General features: G+C 30.1%; 2 protein-coding genes across 2 annotated transcripts in view; one reads left to right on the plus strand and one right to left on the minus strand.

The window, feature by feature from the left end:
- The window catches only part of LOC145191037 (uncharacterized), a 258,530-nt gene that overhangs the window by 152,409 nt on the left and 80,999 nt on the right, over nt 1–25,122 (plus strand). The gene's annotated exons all lie outside the window — the stretch shown is intronic.
- Nucleotides 6,024–15,511, minus strand: LOC149882187 (AMP deaminase 2-like). Its single transcript, XM_090066551.1, has 15 exons — nt 14,663–15,511; nt 13,912–14,104; nt 11,438–11,681; nt 11,136–11,265; nt 10,909–11,040; nt 10,770–10,832; nt 10,615–10,669; nt 10,253–10,329; nt 9,858–10,021; nt 9,587–9,713; nt 9,217–9,380; nt 8,655–8,775; nt 8,365–8,538; nt 7,953–8,063; nt 6,024–6,523 (listed from the first exon to the last, which is right to left on the minus strand). Exons 1-15 carry the CDS (start codon nt 14,972–14,974, stop codon nt 6,317–6,319), a joined length of 2,274 nt encoding a protein of 757 aa, XP_089922677.1. The 5' UTR covers nt 14,975–15,511; the 3' UTR covers nt 6,024–6,316.

Below are 25,122 nucleotides of genomic sequence, written 5' to 3' on the forward strand. Positions count from 1 at the left end.
TTAAATTGACCAACTAAGATGAGTGTTAAAAAGAAAGCAATAGATTTTGAGAGTTTTCATATTTAAGCCATCTGAATAGATTTTATGCATTTTTGTAAATAAGTTCTGCTTTTAGAAAAACAGTTTGACCAGAAGTTAAAATTAGTTAGAAACTATTAACATGACAACTAATGAAAAATCTAAATTTTGTTTTGATTAACAGTGGGAAAGTACGTAAGCGTTAAACATTCTGAAAACAAAAACCAGTAAAAGAATTGGGAAAGATTTATACTTTTTTTTTTGTTACTTTCTTCTTACATTTTTTCACTTTCTTCTCTGGGATCTCTTTTTTACCATTATACAACTAGGAAGGTGTTCATACCATTTCGTAAGTGGGGAAATATTTTAGGATGTAACCTTTAAACAACCGTTTGTGAATAGACTATGAACTGCCAGTAAGTAGTGAAGTACTTCAAGATAAAATCTTTATACAACCGCTTACGAATAGATTATGAATTGCATTTTCTTCCATTCTAGATAGAAAACAAGATTTTTTATGTTGCCTGATTTTTAAAACAATATTCTGTTCACTCCAAATAAGTGAAAAAGATGGTGGTCTACCAATTGACTCAAAAAAATTCTGTCTTCTAAGAGAGTAAAACTGTATTACTAAATCCTCTCTGCTCTTAAAACTTAAGCCAACTTAAGCTAAATATTAATTTAAATTAATTTAAACACTGGTTAAAAACAGTTTTCTTAGTCAATTATACTTCAAACGACATGAAGCCGTTATTTGGAAAATCTTTCACTTTTTCTCGCCCCGGATTTTTTTCTTTCCGGTGAAAAATGTTTGTTACGAATCCTTTAAACGCATTTTTTTCTAATGCACCGTCCTCATTACTTTGAGCGGAAGATGCTATGAACCTTTTCTCATTATAATCGTCGCTTTTATTGGTTGTCTTATAGCACATCAACGCTTTAAATGGGGTTTTGCTAGGTTTATCCAGGCCGTTTTTTTCAAGAATTTCTTGGAGAATCTCACGCTCTTTCGAATTCCATATTCCTGAAAAATTCTCAACCATTTTTTTGATTTGATTTACCCATGTCTTCGGTACTAGTGCGTAAGTTGAGCGGGTTTTTAAGGGAGTCTTTATTTCTTCTGAACAAAGAGCGCGGGCTGATGTTTTAATTTTTTTTTAGTTGAACTCCGTTTCCAATATAATTATTAATATTGTTTGTTCACTACTGTTGCTGCTGCTGCTGTTAAATGTATCATTTTGATAGCTGAACCGTTGCGAATTTAAATCTAAAATAAGTATAGTTATATTGCCAGCTATTTCTTTTGAACGATTTAAACAGATTACGAATGCAATCTTGATATAAATTTCAGTATCATTTCCGAAAGTTGTATAATTTTATCAAACTTGAAAATGAAATATATATAAGTAGGTATGTGCGTATCTGCGATTTACGGCACCGATTTTAAAGATAAAATCTGTGACCATTTTTTCACCGCGTGCTCGAGGTAGGTGTCGTATGGATGGATTTTTCTCGTCTTTTTTTTAGAACTTTATGTTGACTTAGATAATATTTTAAAAGTAGAGTGCTGTAAGTTTACTGCAGTTTATTTTTTTTTTTGCACTAACTAACTTTTTGAGTGATTTCATTGCTATTGAAAACTTCATTCCTGTTCTGGAAGTGAATTGACATTGAAGGGATGATGGGTTTTTTTTCTAACTTTTGAATCAATTTTCTATATCTATTTTCTATGTACCTGCCAAATTTCATTAAAAAATAATGACACGCTCATGCTCTATTTTTGCACGCAGTAAAGGTACCAAATATTCTTCTGTTGTAGAGGTTGGGGGGGGGGGGGATTCACAATTATGAGCATTTTGTGTATTTGACTTTTTTATTCATTAAAAAATTGTTTTTTTTTAGAAAAATGAAACTTAATTTAAAATATTGGTGATTTTTTAAAGTATTCAAAACGTGATTTGCACACAAACACACAAAAAAAAACCATATTCTGTTATTAGTTGAATAAAAATATAACCGAGGCAAAGTTATGCGCTATAAACTAAACAATGAAGTTCAATTATAAAACCACCGTAAGCCGAACGCTAATTTTTTAGGTTGGTTGCAGTTTTCTTAAGCATTCCTTATAATGAATTTTTGTCACTTAAATGGGCATAACTTTTAGTAGAATCATTAGTTTTTTATGAAATTTTCACCATCGTAATACTGATTTAAAGCTCTTTACAAAGATGTATAATAATTAAATATTTGAATAGTTTAAAAATTTTGCACACATACCTAATATAAGCATTGACACAGATAAAAATGTCGCGTTAGTGTTTCATGCGTTTGAATGCATTTTCTGTAGTAATCTGAACTCCTCTTGTTTGAAAGTTAACTTCCGCAAAAAAATATTTATTAGATAAAATCTTACTTTGCATAGCAATTTTTCTTTACAAATACCCAGTTTCAAAAAACTTATTTCGTTTATTTATTAACACTTACACATTTCTTAATTTGCCTTTTAAATAGTTTTCTTCATTTATTAGAGATTCGCAGGCGCCAGCAACTCCGCGGGTAGAAAAACGCGCGCTCGTGATCGAAAACTTTCAATTAAAAAAACACCTGCACTTGTTCTGGCGTATTTAACATTATTGAAAGAAGGAATTTGTTAATGGATGATTTAAAAATGCTATTGCTAAAAGTGATTAAGAATGGAGCATTTCTTTCATAATAAACGTTAAAATTTACTTAAACTTGATACCACTTTGACTATTATATATACAAAGATTATTATATATAAGAAGTACATTTATACATACATATATATATATATGTATGCATGTATGCATGTATGCATGTATATGTAAAAATGCAAACAAAGAAAAAAAGAATTTAAAGTGTGCTAAATGTAAGTGATTATAAACCAATTATTCGTACCTTGATATGTGTTGTCGTCGTAGGGGAAAGTATTTAAGAAGTTAAATTCTTCATCTATCAAGATTCTAATGCTGTTGTTTAAGCTGCTTCCACTTTTTTGAGTTGTGCTGTCTCTTGGGTTAATCTCCATTCGGAAAAATGACTACCCACGATAAATTTTTAAAAAGTAAATTGTCTTGAATTGGCATAAATAATGTTTAAGGTTTTTGAAAAGATTTACATTAAAGTTTGAAAAGATCGCCTGATTTAAAAAGAGAAAGTTCATTCGCCCCTAAGCTTCGCTAATTGATTAAATAATGCCAGAATTATCTGTCTGAGTCAATTTTTTAAAAAATTACTTAAAAAACATAAACCTTAATGAGGCGTGTTATTAATTCACAATATGAAGTTGCTTTCTGCTCATAACTTTAGTTCTTTTAATTTAAAGTTTAACAAAAACTAAGACATCGAGGAAATACCAGATTGATGGCAACGAAAGTTATTTGTTAGTTCAAGGGGATTTATTATACTCATCTGTTGTGCTGGTTTAGGGCCGCGTTAATATTAGGGTCGTTGTTTCTTTTTTTCCCTCTAAAGAACCTAAATATATGTAATATACGTCATCAAAAGTGATAATAACTTCGAATTAATAAATATCATCAATGCAAAAATGATAATTTTTCTATCAGAGGAAATATAATTGCTAATCAAAAAGTGCCATTTAACGCAGTTGTAACATAAAGTTCGAATAAAGCTCTGTATAAATACCACGACATCGAAAAAATTGAATTAAGTTAGAAAGTGAATTTTTTGTTCAAAGTTTGTTGAAAAAATTTCCTTACTTCACTCAAGTGATGGAAATGGCGAATAATATAAGAAATAAAGAAAATGATTTAACTTACAACATACTACTGATCCGTGAATAATAAAAGAAATAAAGAAAATGATTTTTACTTACAACATACCACTGATCCGCACTAAAAAATATGGTTAGAATATGTTGCTACCATTTAGCTACATATTCTTTATATAAAAGTAACCATCTTTCTACCATTAGCAGTTATTAGCTACTCAGGGTGTATCAACCCTGAGTAGCTAATAACAGTTATATAACAGTTAGCTAATAACATTAGCAGTTATTAGCTACTCAGGGTGTATCAACCCTGAGTAGCTTATAACTGCTAATGGTAGCAAGATGGTTGCTTTTATATAAGGTAACAGTAAGGAGCAGAAAATATTTCCCCAAGCAGATTGTAAGTGTAAATGTTAAAAAGTTAAAAAGTATTGACTTATGAGAAATACGTGTGTTGATGAAGTATTTATAGATATTTAAATGTTTCAGCTTTTTTCGATTTTGCAATAGTACTTACTTTATTTACTGTTTTGTGTGTGCGTTTGCGTGCGTGCGTGCGAGTGTGTGTGTGTTTTATTTGACTTTTAAATTGAAAGAAGAGATATGGCTACCAATTATGTCATAATTTAAAAAGAAATGCTACTTTCCATTCTGATTTATTTTACGACGATAAAAGTACCCTGGGATTTTTTACTCTTAAAATTGTAAGTGCTAACATTTGATAATGCTCAGAAAAAAGCGCTAAACGAAAAATTTAATATTTCTCTATTTAACCTTAAGTTTATTTACAAAGAAAATTTTCCCATATTATCTAATTATCTTGAAAATTTTGAAGTAATAAAAAAATGACCTTAAAAATGCTTGAGTAAAAGACTTCTTTGTTGAAATTAAACATCTACAAAAGCACAGGTTATGCACAAAGAATTTGAAGACAATTTTATTTTGTTATCTTAACTAAAGTAAATACTGATATCTCCATTTAATCAACTTTAAATTAATTTTTTCAGATTCCTTTGCCTGTCAGAAGAATTGTGTGGCTGTAAAACATCCGTGATTTGTAAATGAGTTTAAAAAATAAAGGAACATGTTTAACTATGATCAGTTAGACGATCAATTGCCAACGATGAAGGTAGGAAGGAATAAAAAGATTTTGTGATATGAAGCACGACAAAACAACTTTGAATGAAGAGGATGTACGCGTATGGTTTTAATATTGTAATAAACATTTTTTAATCAGCTTTTACAAAGAATCTAACTTTCCAAAATAAAACACACCCATCTTATTTGCACTGATGATCTAAGACACAAGTAAAGTATAGAAATATGCAATAATTGCAACCAATTATAGCAAATGTGAAAATGCAACAAAAAGACACAAGAAGGCTCACATCTAATCTACTTATCAAGAGGATTCAGTTGAGGAAAACGGTTACAACAACAGCATTTTTAAAGCTAAATTAATAGCCAGTGTTATATAGCCAATATATTCGTGTTACTTATTCACTTAAACTTGTGCTTAACATTATGAAGAAAGAGAAAACTGCTATACTCTTTCCTTTTCCGTTCATTTTATTATAAAAAAATATTAGTATAAGCTCTTTAAATCTGATGCATGGTTAAATCCTAAAAAACGTGCGTGTTTGTACAAGAAAGGGAAGAGTACATCGTGCTTACACTATTTCCCTCTATTGTCGTAATAATAGAGAGTTTAGTATCCGTTTTTCACTATTTGGTTAGAAAGTAAATTGGTTACAGTTTTTAATCGTTTGTTTTTTTATAAACAGGTCTTTTCCTCTTTTAATTAAAAATAAACAGGGTTTTGAGACCTAATAAATAACTTTTTTCAGTTTGAAAACTTCTCTCAATCTACGTACGATCTACGTCCTCCAAACCAACAATTAAATCGAAAACTCCTATTTCTTATTTTGTCGATGACCTGGACGATGACGAGTATAGTAGAATCAATGATATATACTAACTAGATGTCTAACTTCACGAAAATTCCGTAAGAAAAAGTGAAGCAAGTTTTCAAAGTTTTTAATGTCAATAACCGTTTTATTTAAACTGACAATAATTCATTTTTGTTTTGCTTTCAGTGATTGCGTCACTTCAGGCTGGCAAAACAAACCTGGGCTGGCAAAAAATTTGCCTCACTGCGGAAGCGCGAGTTAAATATCATTGAGTAGAATAGAAAAACTCAACGCAAGTTTTTCTATTCTTTTCAGATAGTGTTTTTAATAAATTAACAAAGGTGTTGAGCGAAATTGCAAAATTTATTATTATCAAAAATTGATGTTACCATTACTTCCCATAGTAGAAATTCATCTTTCATCATAAACATTTTTCAAATAAAAATAAATTTTGAATGCTTTCGACGACAAAAAACCAGTAACATGAAAAGCTTATCAAAATGAATCCATTTTTTGCTAGAATTTTCTGACAAAAAGCGAAATAAAAGTCATCACGAAAATTAATGGAAACTTTCGAAAATGGAAACATTCGAAAATTCAAGCACAGCGTCTCGTTCTTGTCATCAAAAATGTTCATTCATTCAAGAGCTTCTAACGATGAACGGCGGAGAAATGTCATTGAAGACGCTGAAGCTTCTTTTGCCGCTAACGATATAAGACGTAACTCGTCTACTAAAGTTTCATATCGAAAACAAGCGCGTATATCTGGTACATTGGTTTTTGTTATATCGTTACCATTATGGCCACCAACCAGATAATTATCACCTAACCAATGTTGCTTCACCTAGGTAAAGCAAAATCAGCATTAAAAAGTAAGAATAGCAATTTACTTTCCATCGAAATACTTCAAAAGTTACAGAAAACAATTATATACTTTACGAGCAAAACTTTATTTAATTCGAGGTGTTATTTTAAATGCTAGAAAAAATAGTAGTCATATTACCGTATCTTGTTTTTGGCAATTAAAAATGATGTGTTAGCAACTTAAAATTTACTTTTAAAATGCACAATGCAAATCATTGCATAAAGGAATTGCTCAGAAATCTCTGTAAAAACTATATAGAAAACAATATACAGTCAGAGAAATAAGTTATCCGAACAAAACATTTTATTGTGAAAAATAAACTTTGTCAGGTTTTTTTCAGAAAAACATGTTTTTGATAAATACTTTTATAATTATTTTAAAAGCAAATTTAGTCACGATTTTATATAGCAAAAAATTAATCAACGGTAATTTAAACTGCGTTGCTAAAATTTAACGATTCCCGAAGGAGTGTTAAAACTTCTACGAAAAGTAATTACAAAGTTTATTTTCCATAATAAAATGTTTTGTTCGGATACTTATTTCTCTAACTGTTTATAGAAACTATATAGAAATTAAGATAGTGTCGAATGTACATTTTATACAGTTGCAAAAACATTGAAGCTTTAAATCAAAATGTGTAAAATGAGGAAGAAAGAGAGTTACAATTTCTAGACAAGATCAAATACTATTAATACTGTGACAATAAGGTGTTGTAACACTTGAAATTCCTTGTTAAGTTGTTATTTTAGATTAAAAGTATTGTGGATCAACATCTCTTAAAAAATGTTATTCAAAATACCACGCTATCTTATGTTGACAACAAAATGAGTATTTATCCAAGACAATGACCTGAAGCACATGGCAACAATTGGTTTCAATCAAATAAGATTCTTGTTATGGACTGGCTGGTTATCATCAAACCTGTATCGGAGAGAAAATTTATGAACTGTTATCGGAAAACCCACTAAAACAACTGAACTGTGTGAGGTTGTTGAATCAGCATGGTATTCTATACAATCTGAAAGGTATGCACATTTCTATACTCAATGCAGAGTTGGTAAATAGCTTTTAGTTAAAGTAAAAGATACTGAACTAAATACTAAATAGCAATACATTCTTTTAACCCTTACCTCAGTTTTTTTTGATATTATCATTATGTTAATATTTTATTAGGAAATTTTGATGAATACTTTTCATCTAATAATCAATACTTATGAGTTTGAGAAAGTCATGTGTAGAAGATCAAAATGTTTTATTAAATCAGGAATATTAAACGATTTTATGTCTCAAGCTAAATCATTAATAACAAAATCTTTGTATTCAATATTTAAAGATTTATCAAAAAACTAGTATTTCTGAACTTCTTTATCTTGAACAAAGTAAATAAAAATTAAAAAAGGTCAGAAACCTTGTGTTCAAAGCCAGACATAAGTACACTATTCCGTGAAAGTTCACACATGTCTGTTGTTGTCAGCTTCCACACTTGTGCTGCAATGCTGTATTCCTCCATCAGAGGTTCCTTTAAAAAATGTAAACATTTTTTTTAAAAAACTGAAACCAACTTATAACACATCAGAAGATCAGCAAGTGAAAACTCACTTCTTAATCAAACAATTTCTAATAATTTAATCATATTTCATTAAATCTTTTAGCCATTTGCTTGCTAATTTAAAAAAACGTCTGAATGGTAAAACAAGGAGAAAAAAATGAGCTTCAACTTAAAAATGATTTGAATAAATATAGCCCTATAATACCTAACTGATGTTTGATACCCACTATTTCATTGATGTATAAAGGTTAACAAATCATTTTGTAATTACCTTGGTGAAATGAAATTGCAAAGGATCATCTGTTGATAAAGATATGAGGAGACCTCTTGCAAATAACTCAGGTAATGGGTTTCTGTGGTAGTTTAAAAACAAGCTGTTATTACTTAATGGAGACATTGCAACACCAATCTGCGCAAGGTAATACAGGTATTGTAGAGCAGGCACCTTAAATAACAATGTAAATTAATCAAAAAGTAGTTTATATTATTATCCTTTAAAGGACATTTAGCAAATAAATCTGTTAAGTGTAAACTGTTATGTGTATTAAATAACAATTCTACCTTCCTTAACAGCAGACCATGCGAAATATTTTCTGCTAGCATAAAAGCAGATACTAAATGATGAGCTGGGCCAGCCTCTCCACAGTGCGGGCGCAAAGTAAATATATTTAGTCCTTGTTTTCTAGATAAAATTTAAGAGGTATAAAAATATTAAAACAAACCATAATGGTGGTTTCCATATTTAGTTTCCAGAACTTAAATAACATTTATCTACAACCAAGAGAAATACAAATTAACTTGAGTATTTGATTTCATAATGCATAAAAAAAAAATTCATTATTAGCATTTAAGTTTCTGGAGACTTATGAACTTATAAGGTTTTTCAACAAATTTAAAATTCTCTAAATAGAAAATCTAAATAAGGTCGCTACTCAGAAAAATTAAACTTCTGAAAAATTTAAATGAAACAGAAATTTCAATCAAAATGTGTTACCAAATCTTTTTAATGGAAAAAATTAAAAACAATTTTAATTTTGAAGCAAATTTAGCTTCTATTATTGTGTAATAAATAAATGCAATTATATTTTCTTTAATGATTGAAACTAACAAAAAAAAAATTTACCTTCTCAAATGATTTAAAGCAACAATGTTTGCATACATGTAGTACAAATAATAAGCATAAGGTGGGTTATGTTCTAAGTCCCAATTCTTAGGCAATGGACTGTTTTTTGTAAAAGGAACAAGCTCATGCTTGCTTTCATCATCAACACTATCAAAACCAATAACCTACAATATAAAAAAAAAAGAATCAATCACTTGTATAAAATAAAATTCTTCAGAGATTGTAAAAAAATAAATTCAATTGAAACTGATATTAAACAAGAAGTACAGAAAATAATTATTATTTTTTCACTAAATACTTAAGTTTAACATCAAATAACAACATAAAAAAATTAAAATGCAAATTTTGATTAAAACCAACTTTGTGTTACCTGACGAAGGAACCGATGCAGGTATGGATGACTTGAAGGATTCACAGACACTTCAAAGAGAGGTCGAAATATGTTGTCAATCACTTCTTCAAAGTTCTTAATTTGGTGGTTTGATTTATAAATGTCACTGCAAAAATAATAAAAATTATAATACTAATGCTAATACTACTATTACCACTCATATGGTAACAGTAATTATATCAACACAAAGTTATGGTCAAAAAACTTTAAAAGGAAAATAATAAACTCTAATGCAAATTAATAAACATACTAAAGTCGGGGTATTTGAATTAACCAGCGAACATTATATGAAGCAACATTTTCAGTAACTGCCCATTTTCCCAGTTTATCCCACTCACTTTTATCACGGCCATAAATAGAAAGCCTTATTTCAGCATTCTGATACTTACTTTCTTCAAGGTCTTCTGCAACTTCCTAAAAAAGTAAATCAAACAACCTTGAAAAGTAAAACAATGAACAGAAGATTGTTGAAAATTTATCAACACAGCATTTTGAAACAGTGAAACTTTTTTAAAACTCTTTAACAAACATCTTTAGATCATCATTATGATGATACTAAAATGATTTCTTAAAAAGCAGATAAGAATCATCAAAATAATACTGAACAATAAGTGGAATAATTCAAAATGTTAAAAAAAAATTTACATTTATTATTTCAGCAAAGTAGCGACCACCCATGAAATTGTCAGTTTTCAAGAATATTTCTCTAAGTTTACTTTTACCTAAAAAAATGAAAGAAAAATGATTCTTTTAGAAGTTAAGAAAGAGATATTCTTGGGAATATGGAGATTTAAAAGTCTTCATAATAAAAAATAATCATAGGAAATTAATTGAGTGGGAATTTTGATTTATTAAATGAACATTATTTTTGGAAAAACATTAAAAAGATTAGATATAAAGATTAGAAAGATAAAAAAGTTAGCATGTTACTACTTAGGAAATGAATACTGACTTGAGTAAAAATATGTTAAAGTTAATATCAAAACCAATGGAATAAGCCTACCTACCAATAGGATTATATTTCTGGTTGAATTTATCAAATCTGTGAAACATATTATGGTCCTGTCAAATCAAGATTATACTTGATATATTAAGAAACTGTCATCAAAATTACAAACAAAAATATATATCAAAAATTAAATCTTAAGATGTGATTACTCACAGCATGAACATCTAGTGTGTCAACACTGAGGTCATAAGGATTCATATTCATCTCTTTAAAAAGCTAAAAAAAATATAAGATAGCTTGGCTTGAGTAATTATAGTAAAATAACTTTAATTGCATAAAGTTAAACTCATACATTGGATAAGGTAATTGGTTTTCCAGCAACAACATTTACAATATCATCCCCATGTGTTTTGACTTTTTTTTTGATAAAACGTAGTAAATGCTTTTGATTCATACATGACGCTCCATGAATGTGCGTATCCACCTAAACATTTTAAAAAAACTTCAGTAACAACTGGAAGTTTAAATGAAAAAATACTATAAAAAATGTTTTTCTTTTAAAAACACACAGGAACTTGCCTTACGAACGTTGTAGAAATCTCTATGAACAATCTCTTTTTGAGCAGCGTTTTCTTTAACATCATTTAATAAACAATGAAGTTTATACTTCGACTCCAAAAATTGAAGTCGTCGAAACGTAAATGATTTTCTTAAAAAATAAAACAGAAAAACAATTCATTTCCTCAGACATTTACAAAAAAGAAATTTTTTTTTTTTTTAATTTACCTAAATTAAATATTTAATGGGACAAAAATGATCAGTCATAGTGCATCAGCATTTTCTTTATACTAATAGAAATATAAAACTTTTTAATTAGCTACATTGGTCCATGAGTTGACAATGCTAGTAGAACCTTTTGATCTTCCATAAACTCCTCAATATGAGGCATAGGATGTATAACTGATGGAGTAGATGTCTCTTGAGATTTTTTATTGCTATAAACTCTGAACACACCATCTAAAAGCTCAAATTCATAACCACTATCACCAGGTATATCGCAAAGATAAGGCTTCCAAACAGTGCCACATGGAGAAAGATTTTCATTTTCTTGAAGGATGCACATTGCTAAGAAGATAAAATCTTTTTTGATAAAAACTAGAATTTCAAAAAACAAAACATTAACTTTTATAAGACAAAATCTGTTGAACAAAGACTAGAATCTTACATTTACCTGAGTTCTTCAATGGGACCTAATAGACTCAATGTGATCAAAGAAAAGTTTGAAAAAACATAGCAGCTTATTTGAACATGTGAGGCTGGATGATGCTTTTTTAACAAAAATTATCTCTAAAGAGATAAGTTTTATGCTTAGAAAGCATCATCCAGCCTCACATGTTTGAATCTTGTTGTGCTCATCTCGGTAGACAAGTGATCATAAAACTATTGAAAACTAGATTTCGTAAATGCTTTTTTTTTAGATATTTTTCTCTTTCAAAACATTTGCATTATGTGTATTTTTAATGTTTACATATTTACCATAGAACTTTACATCAGCTTGATATGTAAAATACTTCAACTTTATTTTCAAATAAACAAACAATAAACATAACAAAACAGCAATTTAAAATTTCTTTTAGAGTTCGACAAGTAATGTACCACCATATCATCAAAAATACAGGTACGAATTCATGGGTTAAAACTAATAGTTTTTAGGCTTAAATATTGCAGAATGGCACTACAATAGTTAATAACTTTTTAAACATCAAGTTGGAGGATTTCAAAACTTTATCAAATTATTTCACATTCCACCATTACTTTTTTAAACATTTTTTTCATACAAATTGATTTACAAAAATATATATTTAGTATTGTTAAAGCTATAAACTTGGCAATGAAAATGGATGCTAATAGTCCTTGAAATGTGAAAAGAAATGCTTATATTTTTATAATTACTTTGAGATCTACTCTTTTATTTTATGGAGATTATTCACATTCTACAAGCCTCTTAATTAAAACTACAAATAGTTTTTTTTTGAATGCTATGTGTGGATATTGATACTTGATTAAATACTTCTGCATTTAAATTCAGTTTTGAACAAGTCATCTGATTGGGAAAGAGGAAGAAAACTGAAAGGAAGTCATTGATTTGGAAGAGCATACTAATTACTAGTTAGAGCCTTAGCTTTCTGGTACTAGCATACAATATACATTTTTGATACAATCAAATTAAAACATCATTGTGATTAAATAAGCGACAAATAATGTATGCTATAACTCAATTATGTATTTGTTTACAAAACATTTCATATCTTCAGAACACAAACTATTTTAAGTAAAAGAACATGTAAAAATAAATCTCCAACCTTTAAGCAGTAAAGTAATTATCTTTCAACTATAACCAATGTTTTGAGATAATACCAGTATCTCATAAGTGCAAGATTAAACTGTTTCAAGGAAACAAAGAACAACTTTACCATTAGTTCAAGAAGTGTGAGAAATAACTTAAATTGAAAAAAAATGAACTTCTTTAGAAAAGTCAGATTTGCATTTTGAGGAAGATTATTAGAATTAATTGGTAACTATTGGATAATTTCAATTTGTATTAAGAGAGGTTTTAACAGACAAATATTTTATGTCAAAAACAGCTTAAATTTCAGACTTTATTAAGAAAAGAACACCTAGCAAGATGTAGAGTGAAGCTTTTTAAAATTTTAGGGAACAAAAAGATAATATATGCATGTATGCAAGAAATAAAATTCAATACAAGAAGATGTAGATTCCATTAATAATCAGAGAAATAAGCAATCATAGGAATAAAATACATGTCAAGAAGAAATTAAAGAAGTAATATTAAGAGTTGGGAAACAAGACATGAGTAGAAGATATGAAGAATACGGAATAATAACTGACAGAATGCTACTACAGTTAAAATTTTATCAGGTCAATTAAAGATGTCGCTTGCTAGTCAACTTTACACTATTTATACACTAAATGTGCTAAGTCAATGATTTATTTGAAATTTATTTGTTACAGAATGTCATGTGGAATATTTAGAAAGCTGGAAAACTTGAAGAAACTAAACTTTTGTTGAAAATAGAAGCTTTCTTAAACTCAACAGAAATATTTTTTAACTTTTTTTAGAACAAGTTATTGTTGTTAAAAAATATATTTTCTCTTCATTAAATTTAAAGTTTTAATATTTTCAATATTTTAATTCAAAGTATTGAAAACATTTATCGCTATTTAATGTTGTACAATAAAGACACACAAAAATTAAAAAGAAAAAACTAAACAACAACAGTGTTTTCTTTCAACAGGGCAACTTTTCACAAAAACTTATAGAAAAAATACTTACACCTTGGAGAATCTATATTTTCTTCAGCAATTCGATCATAGAGGTCCTTAAGGTTGTATTTTTCATTGACAGTTTGGAGACTGCGTGCTGTAGTTGAATTAAAAGTTTGCAAACTCAATGCCATATACTTTGCTCGAATAAACAATGCTTCACACAGAAGCTCTCCAGCTTGATTTAGCTCATCTATGGGAGTCTAAAGTTACAAATCATAAATTTACTTTTTGAACCTTTTCAGATAACCAATAAAACTTTTTACAATACACATCTTTTTTTAATGGTGGATTAATTTATCATAAAGATTACTCTACTAAATTATTTTAGCTGAACAATTATAATTTGTAAGACATTATTGAATGAATTTACTAAAGAAATTAGTTACATTTACTGAAGAAATATTATTTATAATTTTAAATAAAACATCAAGAACATGCTTAACAAATCCTTATTAGCTTAAAAAAAAAGAGAAACCTTTTATGTTATACATTTACCACAACATAATTATGAGCTACTTTTTCATACTGAATTTCAATACAATTAACTAAATAGATACACAGTTTATCTAAAATGTTATGCAAGGTATGATACTTCTTGATATTCAAACTAGATTTAAAATGCACCATTTTTGATCCTACATAATAACACAAATAAGTTTATGGAAAACATCCAGGATCTTCTAAAATCTTTAAAACTATCAAAGAAAATAAGAAAAGTTTTTACATAAAATGCAAATATTCTAATAGTAAAAGCATACCCCTCCTAAACTCTCTCCAACATTAACTCTCTGAAAGATTGGAACTTCTTTCTTCAAAACATCTGCAGAAATATCACTTTGGTAGTCTGGTTTTATTTCTTGATTGCCTAATAAATCTAAAGTTTCTTTTCTTTTTTTGTTTACTCTTTGAACAATTTCTAGCTCTTCAAGTTTCAGTGCTTCTTTTTCAATAGGTCGATGTGGGAAATTAAACAGGTTTTCCTCTAAAGCTGTTAAACTTTGGTATTTTGTGAAAACATCATCATTTCCAGAAGGGAATTGATCAAGGGTTTCTTGAAATGAAGAATACATTATAACTAAAAATAATGCTATACATAACTTACATATATATAAAGTGTCTGACTCCTCACCAACATTCTCTAACAATTAAAATAATAGGACAAAACTCTCCGTATATATAGCTGAAATTCTGTGAAATTCAGTTATTTATTCTAACACAGTAAAATAAACAAACTTATCTTAAAGTGTTAAATTTTTAAGAAACACCTTTGGAAGTGTTAAATACTGGGCATTTGTAACTGAATTATTGTTATTATTGTTAATGGTTAGTTAATTGGTGCGTGCTCTCTACAGACCTCTTTTTTATTATATATTCTGTTAGTGGAGCAGCTTAGACACTCTTGTATTTGAACTAGTTTAAATACATAGTCTCTTCAAACGATCAGTTTTCAATCCTTGAGATTTTACAAGAGGTATATTACTTTTAATCCGATTTCTTCATTGCAATTTAGAAATGAAAATAGAGACAAGAGAAGAAGGAACCAGATTCAATTAGCATTTTTGTCTACAGAATATAATCTTCGGTATAACGCACATTGAGTAAATATTTTGATATTGGGCGGCCCGTTACCATTGGTAAAATATGTAAAAAATTTTAATTTAAACGTTGCTTGGAGAAAGTTAGAAAATTTTTAATTTATACTTTGATTGTTACGTCAAAGAAATGTAAGCGACTTTAATAGCCGATGCAGAACTGATTTTATCTTTAGTAAAATTTATCTAAAACAGATTTTAGCAAATTAGACTTAACAAGGCTTCTTCATTAAAGTAGCCTTGTGCGAAACTGCAAATTTTACATAAGGATCCAACCAAGTTTTTGTGAAATCCAAACATTTAGAAGTTAATTCACAGAATTTCCTCAGAATAAGTTTTTACAAAATCATTTACCATTTTAACAGATCTACATAATCATATTTACAACATTTTGCTAATGATGTTAAGCAATTTTCGTATAAAATTGTATTTCTAAACAAATTATTAAATTAGCTATAAAATATTTAAAAAAATTAATATTGAATTTGTAAATTTCTTTTCAGAAAACAATTTTTATAGAAAATTTAGTACTGAATCTTTATTTCTCAATTTCCTTTTTTTCTTTTAAGTCCCCTTTAATCTATTGACGTAAACGCGTCATGAGCTGTTTTCGTGTTATTGTAAAAACGTAATTTAAACGCTTTTACAATAACACGAAAACAGCGCTTGAGTACAACCTTTGAATTTGCGTCAGAAGGGTGCAAAACAGTTCAAATTTGTTCCATGCGCTAAGCGTCTTACGTAGCAAACTACATTCCTGTTGTTTAATTTTAAGTGAGAAAAAAGTAATTCATTTTTGCGTACTTTTTTGTTCTAAATGGTTTTACTGTTTATTTAGACCTTTAAACAAATTTTTTTTTTATTTAGATTCTTCCATCTTCTTCTATACTTTTTACTTCAGTAATCTGATTAGTTTACCAAACCACTACCAAACCAAACCATCTTTAAGAAACTATGTCTCTTTGGAATTATTTTACCAAGCTTGACAGAGAGGAGGATAACATCTCTGGCTCTGGCTAGAAATCAGGATTTGCTGAGTGCAATAAATGCAAAAAAAAGTGATTAAAATCTCAAGGTTGCACCAGTGGAGTTAAAGCTCCATACTTTCAACTTCTGAATTTCCTTGAAATTCAAATTTTACTTTATACAAAACAAAAAATAATAAAAACATTTTAATTCATCGCATATCTTATGCTTTTTTATCTTGTAACTACTACAAACGTGCCTTCAGAAATCGTTCAAATCGCCGAAGCTAACATTTTAAAAAATCATAGAGCAGTTCTTTAATAAAATCATCAGCTCATAAAGGAAGCAATCGTGTTTACAACTGCTTTTATTTGACTTCGTATTCTTCTAAACTTTTAAAAGCATTTAAGTCAATTTTCTTTGGAATATCCTGAACAAAATCGCTGTTAGTTGCTGTAAACCACCGTTTATTACTTTTTTAGAACATAATGTATTTATTCCATCGACGCTGTATGGCATATAGTTCTTCAGTAAAACAATGATGTTTGATTAAGGAATCTACAATTATATCAATATCTTGTATTAGATGAATTGAGTGCAAACAAATCAATTAGTGCGCATCATCAAGCGCACTAATTGATTTGTTTTCTAAAAGTATGAGAAATATTTGTTAAAAAAAAATATATGAGAAAAAGTTGTTTTCTAAAAATATGAAAATATAATTTTTCACATCAATGAATACACATTGTTGTTCAATTGTTATCTCTCCCCAATTTGGGTTGACTGTGCCCGCACTTGTGTATGCATAGGAAAAGCGCCAGTACAATGCTAATGTTTTTGATTGAATTGATCCTCGTTTTGATGGAGTATGAGTGATAAACTATGAACGATATATAATAGCCCCCGACCCGACGTTACTTAAGGCCGAAATAAGCGACGAGGTTGTGCACATATAACTTAAGCGACAGGCAGCCTTTTAGATATACACGACTGCTCCACATTTTATTCCGCAACGCACGTTCAATGAAGTACGACCCAATATATTTTATCAGGCCGACAAACTATACATACCACAAATAGTACTGCAGTTTTGACTGGAATATATATGCGAGGAACTGTTTACTTGCCCCAACCTGGGTCTTCAGAACCAAATTTATCATGTTAGTTTGTGAGTATCTACATTTTCAGTAAATACTTTCTTTGTGTATTCTGTATCAAAGAACAATGCTACAGCCAAAATACTAGTAGATACCAACCTATCATTTTTTTCTCTGGCCTGTTGTCTGTATATTTCTTTAAAGACTCTTCTTTTTTTTGTTCCTTTTTGTCCAGAAGGAAACAGTTGTTGCTCAGAAACTTGTATAAGTCTTTCTGCATCCTGGTAAGTAATGTCTAAAACTGAGCTGAACGTACATTTTGAATAAGGTTTCATTCATAGGAACTCTATTAGGTCACTTAAAAGAATGGCAAAAGACCTTAATGCATAATGTTAAATAGAGCGTTGGTGCCAATTCAAATGTCAGAACCGAAATGCTTCTTCTTATTGACCGTCTAAATGCTCTGAGACTGGGACGTTTCAAAAAGCTCATTCATAAGTTGGGCGTATATTGAGGCCAATACCTGAGATTATCAACATTCTAATGTTGTCGCTCTCAAGGCTGTCATCATTTAGCAGTTGGCTAAAATGTCAGAGTCGAATGTCTAGGCTGTGTGCTCAAAGTCCTGGCCCAATTGATGCATGATCGCAGCAGATGGTGGCTATATTGATTAAACATTGAATCAGAATAGTTGCGTCCGATACAGCAATTGACGAGATACTTAATCAAGATGATATTTTTTTCGCTATCATTGCATCAATCTTAACTAAAAAATGCCCTAATTGAAAAGTAATCATGTACTTTTTTTGAATATGTTCGAAAATTTATTAACTTTATCGTTTATCTATTAACAGGGAAGCATTAATGCTTTGCGAGAACAACTAAAGATTAAGAACAATAAAATTTATCGGCTAGGACTAGAGTTTTCTCGTTATAGCTTTGACATCGTTTACAGAAAAGGAATAGATAATATCTAACCAGACGCTTTTAGTTGTATGTATTCTAGCAATGAGCTTGTCTTCTCTTTTATCTTTACACAATTCGTTATGCCACTCAATTGTTTTAGTTCGTTCTTGCAACTAACTTTTTCAATTCGTAGATTCAATGGGTAAAGATGTCCAAAATTTTATTCATGAAAAAGGTGTAGATACCAGTAGAACAACTCGGTAAAAGCAGCAGGGAAAAGATCAAACAGAACGGTACAACATTATAGCTCTAAAAATCAAAAATCAATTTAAAATATTGAGATGTTATCTTGATTAAAGAGCGAATAGAACGGAGTGCTAGCAGATGCACCCCTTTATATTACCTCTTTAATCAACAGTATTTATAATGAACTCCTAATTAGCGACTCCTTACGTGCCCAAGGATGCTCTGCTTTAGGAAACTCAATGCAGTCATGGCTCACTAATCTGGCAAGGTGTTATTAAAAAGACATTAAAAAATGGAAGCTTGAACCTGTCGTGAACGAGATATTTTACTTAGACAGTTAATCGGTTGAAAACGTGATATATGTAATGGTGATTATGATGGTGTTGAACATTAGTATGTTAATAATATTTTTTATTATTGTTTAGAAAGTAAGAAGTTCAAAAGTACCGTCCTGTTTCTTTGTCAATAGTTGAAATTTATAACATTTAGTTTTGTAAAAATGATCAATGTAAATGAAGTTCATCAATACATGCAGGGGGTAATTAACTAGAAGTTAAAAAACTATTACTGCTTTACATCTGTTCTTGTTTATTTGTAGCTAATGCTATTGCTTTTTAAAATTGAAAAAGTAATATAGTTACAAAAGTTACAAAATTAGTAAAAAAAACACAAAGTTCGCTATAACTTCTATGCGCACGCGCTAATAGTCCAGTTGAATCCGTGTTTTTTTAGAAAGTATCTTTTTATTATTTGTGCTTAGCTGAAATATTAGTCTTTAAACATTTCTGATAACTTGATGGCGAAGAAAAGGTTTTCTACATTATAAGAACATTGTTCTCGTTTTGAAATTATAGACAAAATTGTTATGTGGTGATTAAGGATTTAAAAAAAGTAACACTAAGTATAATTAACATTAAGTTTAAAAATAAATGTCACAGAATTATGTGTGAATAAATGTCACAGAATTATGTGAATTATTGATACGAGCTGTATATAAAAAAAACCGTATTTTAAATATTGGACTATCGGACAAATATATCAATAAGACATTCGACTATCGGACTATCGGACTGATAGTTCAGCTATTCACGAAAGTTTAAACGATTGCAGAATTTTCAAATCTAATCTTCGGTTTTTCTTGAATAAAAATCTAACGGAAATAGATATCAAAATAATTATTTTTCCAATTTGGTAAATAGGTTAAAATTTGTTAATAGAATAAAAAAAAGTAGGTTTTGACTCATTACCGTTTACTCAGAAATTTCATTAAAAGGTAGGTGATACAAATTAAGAGGTTTCACAAAAGTTTAAACGATTTTATTTAGGATCAATTATTTGCTAATTAATTGATAAATCCGGGGCGAAAATTTTTTTTATTTTCAAATAAAATCAAAATGAGTCAATTACAATCAAAAAATTTATCGCAACATCATCAGGCAGCTTTTAAATTTTAAAAAATCAACTTGAAATATTGTATATTTCAAATTATTTTCAATTGCGTGCAAATGGGTTGCAAAGCAGTTTCTAGTAAGATCAAGTGGGAAGTTATTGGTATGGCGAGGACAAAAAATCACACAAACGTTCAAATAGGCAAAATACTTCACGTTTCTGAATCTTGCGTTCGAAAAACCATCAAAACCTGGGAACTTACCAAGGGCATCTCTGACATGCAGCGTACTGGGAGACCATCCAAACTCAGCAACCGTGACCAAAGTGGTATATTCAGAATGAGCAGAGAAAACTCCAGACTCAGCTACAAAAAGCTTGCACAAATCTTCAACGACTCAAGAAATAACCCAAAAGTTAGCAGAGAGCTCTTGAGACGAACATTGTTGGACAAAGGTATTGGACCGTAAACAGCTGCTAGAAAACCTATTCTTTCAATCACGGATAAACGTAAACGACGAGTGTGGTCCAAAGAAAGGCTGGACTGGTCTGTAGAACAGTGAGCAAATGCTATTTGGAGTGATGAAGCTAACTTTCAAGTCGTAAACCGTAAGGGAAGAATGTGAAAAGATTTGCAACTGAGAAATATTCAGACAGGTTTTTGCAACATCGTCGACAAGGCGGTGGAGTTTCGGTTGGCATCTGGGGATGTTTTTCTCACAAAGGTATAGGCTTCTGTGAGCTGTACAAAGGCCGAATTAATCAATACAACTACAAGAACACATTGGAAACGTGTTTAAATCCATCAATCAGACACTTGTATGGCAAGCAATTCATCTTTCAACAAGACCGGGCTTTAGCTCTCACAGCTCACTCAATCAAAGAATATTTTTGAAAAAAAAGTTCAATGTGATGCCCTGGTGCCCTAGATCACCAGATCTCAACCCAATTGAAAATATTTGGTCTTGGATCAACAATCAACTGACATACTATGAAGTTCAATCAACTCAGCATTTGAAACAACTTTTGAATGAGTACTGGCTGAAGGTACCTCGCGTTATGTGCATGAAATTAGTTGAATCAATGCATAAACAACACGCTTGCCTTGAGACCCTTAAAACATAAAAGTCTTGCTCAAAAAATAAAACCAATTGGGTTTGGTAGCCCATACATCGATGTTTCAAAAAATAAAAAAATTGAAATCATCTGCCTACGTCCAAGGAAAAAAAATGACTTTTATTTTTTGAATTTTTTTTGTTCCTTGCTTTATCGCCCGGAGAGCCTCAAACCACAAAAGACACACTCAAAGATAAGAAATAAATAATAAAACTTATATTACTATTATTGATATGTATAATCTATACATAGAGGCTTTAAAAATAAAAAATTAAGCTATCAGTCAATGTGTAGAAAATCATTGTTACTTTGAACTTGTCAGTAATTTTGACCTTTCTTTTAATGGAAAAGATTTCTTTGATTAACATTTTTTCTTTGAATTTGAATCATTTCTAAACTTAAAACACTGTGGCAAAATAAAAAAAACTATTAAAGTAGTGTCTATAATTAAACTTTGGCAATGGTTGTTTCAAAATTCTAAATATCATAGGTTTTATTTAATGTGGTTTTTTTTTTTATAAGTTACAGTTACTGACAGGTTAAACAAATAAATATTTAAAAAGATTTAATCTCTTAAATAAATTTTTGAGTCAGTTTAAATAAATCCGTAGGTATTTTCTCAGTTGATTTTTTTTGTCACTTTTTCTAAAGTAGCAAGGTTTCAATGTTCATTAAAGATGCAACAGATATAAAGGGTGACAACTAAAAAACGAGACTGGATTTAAAGACACATATCTTCTCAAAGGAATAAGATTTTAAAAATAGGAAAACTGTTTTAGAAGGTATTTTTATTCTAGCTTTTAAATATTTTATGTATTTTTAGTTTTTATAGAAAAATGAATAAAAAAATAAATTCAAAACAAGAAGAGATTAGAAAACGTGTGTATGAATTTTATTCAAATTACAAAAATGCTGGTAAAAAGTTCACTTATGACCACTTTAAAGTTGAGAATATACCTAAAAGTACTATCTACAAGATAATTAAACGTGCTGAAAGTGAATCTGGGTACCAAAGAGTTCAAGGAAGTGGAGTAAAAGCTAAAAAAATTACCAGGACAAACATTGAAAGGCTCAAACTCATGTTTGACCATAAAGACGGAGTTTCTCAACGACAGGCAGCTAAAAAGTTCAACTGTACTCAGCAACACAATAGTAAAACATTAAAAAAAAGAACAAATATTAAGTCAAGAAAAAAAATGACGATTCCAAAACGCTCCGACTAGCAAAAAGCAGCAGCTAGAACTAAGTGCAGTCGATTATGTCAGAAATTCAAAAATCGTAAACCAATCATTGACGATGAGTCTTATTTCACGTTAAACCACTCCAGTATCAATGGAAATGATATATTTTATACTAGTGATGTAAAATCTACTCCATCTACAGTTAAATACCAAACAAAACAAAAGTTTCAAAAGAAATTACTTCTATGGATTGCTTTTTCTGAAAATGGAATTTCTCGGCCTTATTTTGTACCAAGTGGACTGGCTGTAAATCAAAAAATCTATTTAAACAAATGTATTAAGAAGAGACTTATTCCATTCATCAATAAGTATCATTCAGATGGTGCATATGTATTCTGGCCAGATTTAGCATCATCTCACTATGCAAAAACAGTAATCATGTACCTAAACAAGGAAAACGTGCATTATGTTGAGAAAGCGGATAACCCTGCAAACTTGCCAGAATGTCGTCCTATCAAAAATTTTTGGAGTATTTTGAAAGGCCTTGTCTACAAGAATAATTGGCATGCAGAAAATCTTAAAAAATTACGTTCTAGAATCAATTATTGCCTTAATAAAATTGATATTGAGCTCATACGGAGCCTAGCTCAGTCTATACCAGGCCTAGTTGATAAAGTCAGAAGAAATGGTCTAATTGAGAACAACTGATTATATATATAAAAACTAGAATAAAAATACTTTCTGGAACATTTTTCCTTTTTGTTTTATCCTACTTCTTTAAAGAGATATGTGTCTTTAAATCCAGTCTCGTTTATTAGTTGTCACCCGTTATTTTACCTAAATGTGCTTGCTATTGTATTCAACCATACATTTTTCAAGCCAATTTCCATATTGTGGATGTAATTTTGAATGTTTGTATCTTTGCCACTGAACAGAAAAATCGTGATGAAGAGCTTCTAAAGATTGTTCACTGAAAGGACCAAGGGATTTTTTCTTCATTCTGATAAAATCATCAATGTGAAAAAAAACGATGTGCACTTTTGGGGTCACACTTACAAATCCTAGACTTAAAAAAGATGTCCGAAATTCTTCGATTTTTTTTTCATATTCCTTGTCAAGGACGTTTCCAAAGCAAGCTATAACAACAGCACTGAGTTTTTTTGAATGCATCAATGATGGCCAAAACTGATGAATGTAGGTTCTCAAAGAGCTGATCTATCACTTCAATATTTTCCGCCATGATATGGTTAGATTGTGATGTTAAGTCTTTTTGGCCACTCGTCTGCTTCAGGCAAATCTTCTTTTAGTGCTTTGAACAAGTGATTTACTATCCCAATAAGCAGATGAAGTTCCATTGGGGGAATTAGTTCGAAAATGAATTTGCTTGGATCAGCTTTTAGAAGCGGTTTATTGACAACATTGTTGAAAAACTTTGCCCTACTAATGTCACCACCTTTTTAAAGAAAGTCTGTGTAACAATTTTGAAGATCAGACAGCGTCCTGAGCACACCTTTTTCAAGTTCTTTGCTTCACTATCACAGTATAGGCTTGGATGAGAGCTAGAGTGACATTGCAAACCACATAAAATGTTAGCAACTTTCAAGTCGCAAGAAACCACAAAGTCTACATTTTCAGGTTGAACAAGCTCAATAAAGTTTTTGATGTTGCTGTAATTCTCATGTAGATCCTCTGCAACTGCAATTAGAAATTGCTTTTTAACTCCACTGTCTTTTAGAGCTCGAGAGGTGACAATTTTTTTTGAAGGTGGACTGCTTGAATTATCTTCATCATTCATTCTTTGAAGACTGACTGTAAGCTTCAGGAAGCCTCGACCTCCATCAATCCCAACTTTTATGAGATGACCTGCTTGAAGTTGTCTCTTAAGTGAAATTTCTGCTAGAAAGTCAGAGAGATTTTTGCAGTGAACAACTGTGTACTCTTTGTGTGGGATTTTTTTGCCTGATAATGCAATTGTAGTTTTTGTAAAAAAATTTGCAAGTTGCAACCATATTGTGCAAATGAAAATTTTCACAATAGTTTGGCTCAAAAAGAAGCGATTTGGAAACCAAATTTAGTGTTGTTGCAAGGTTTTTGACTCCAATATTAGACATGCCTGTAGCTTGCTGAATTTGCACCAGGTCTTGGACACTTAACTTATACATTTCTGCAGTTGTTGATTTTGAACATGATGCTCCTAAAGACAAATTTTAAAAAACCTTGTTATGAAATGTAATCTTAGAACAGACAAAATAGGATCGTTAAAAACAGTAAAGGTACAAAATTTAAGTTACCGAGGGTAACAGGTAATGGACGACCTCCCTCAGTCACTGACAGCCTGATTGTCCCACCTGATGATGATTCTTGACCTTTGATAGTTACAGAGGCTATCTGTTCAAAAACTTTTTTGTTTTCTGTTGAAATTTCTCTAAGGTTTAAGTTCAAAGAAGTAGAGTTGCATTTATGAGGTAAGCCTTTCCCTAGTGATGACAAACAATCTGAACATCTTTTCAGGGGATTTGGGGGATTTGAAGTTGTAGAATTATCCAAAGGATGTTTTCCAGTCAGCTTCAGCTTACCAATTTGGCAAATCAGGCAGTTACAGTTGGAGCCTCTTGTCACAGTCTTGACATTGATAGTTTGAAAATTGTAAAGAGTAGGCAGCTTGACAGATACTCCTCTTTCAACCCTTCTAAGTTGATTTCTACACGTTCCACACATTCCAGTTGGA

Source organism: Hydra viridissima, unplaced genomic scaffold (genome assembly GCF_058129835.1).
Source record: "Hydra viridissima isolate aposymbiotic clone 2 unplaced genomic scaffold, HvirCarnegie_v1 scaffold_11, whole genome shotgun sequence".
NCBI lineage: Eukaryota > Metazoa > Cnidaria > Hydrozoa > Anthoathecata > Hydridae > Hydra > Hydra viridissima.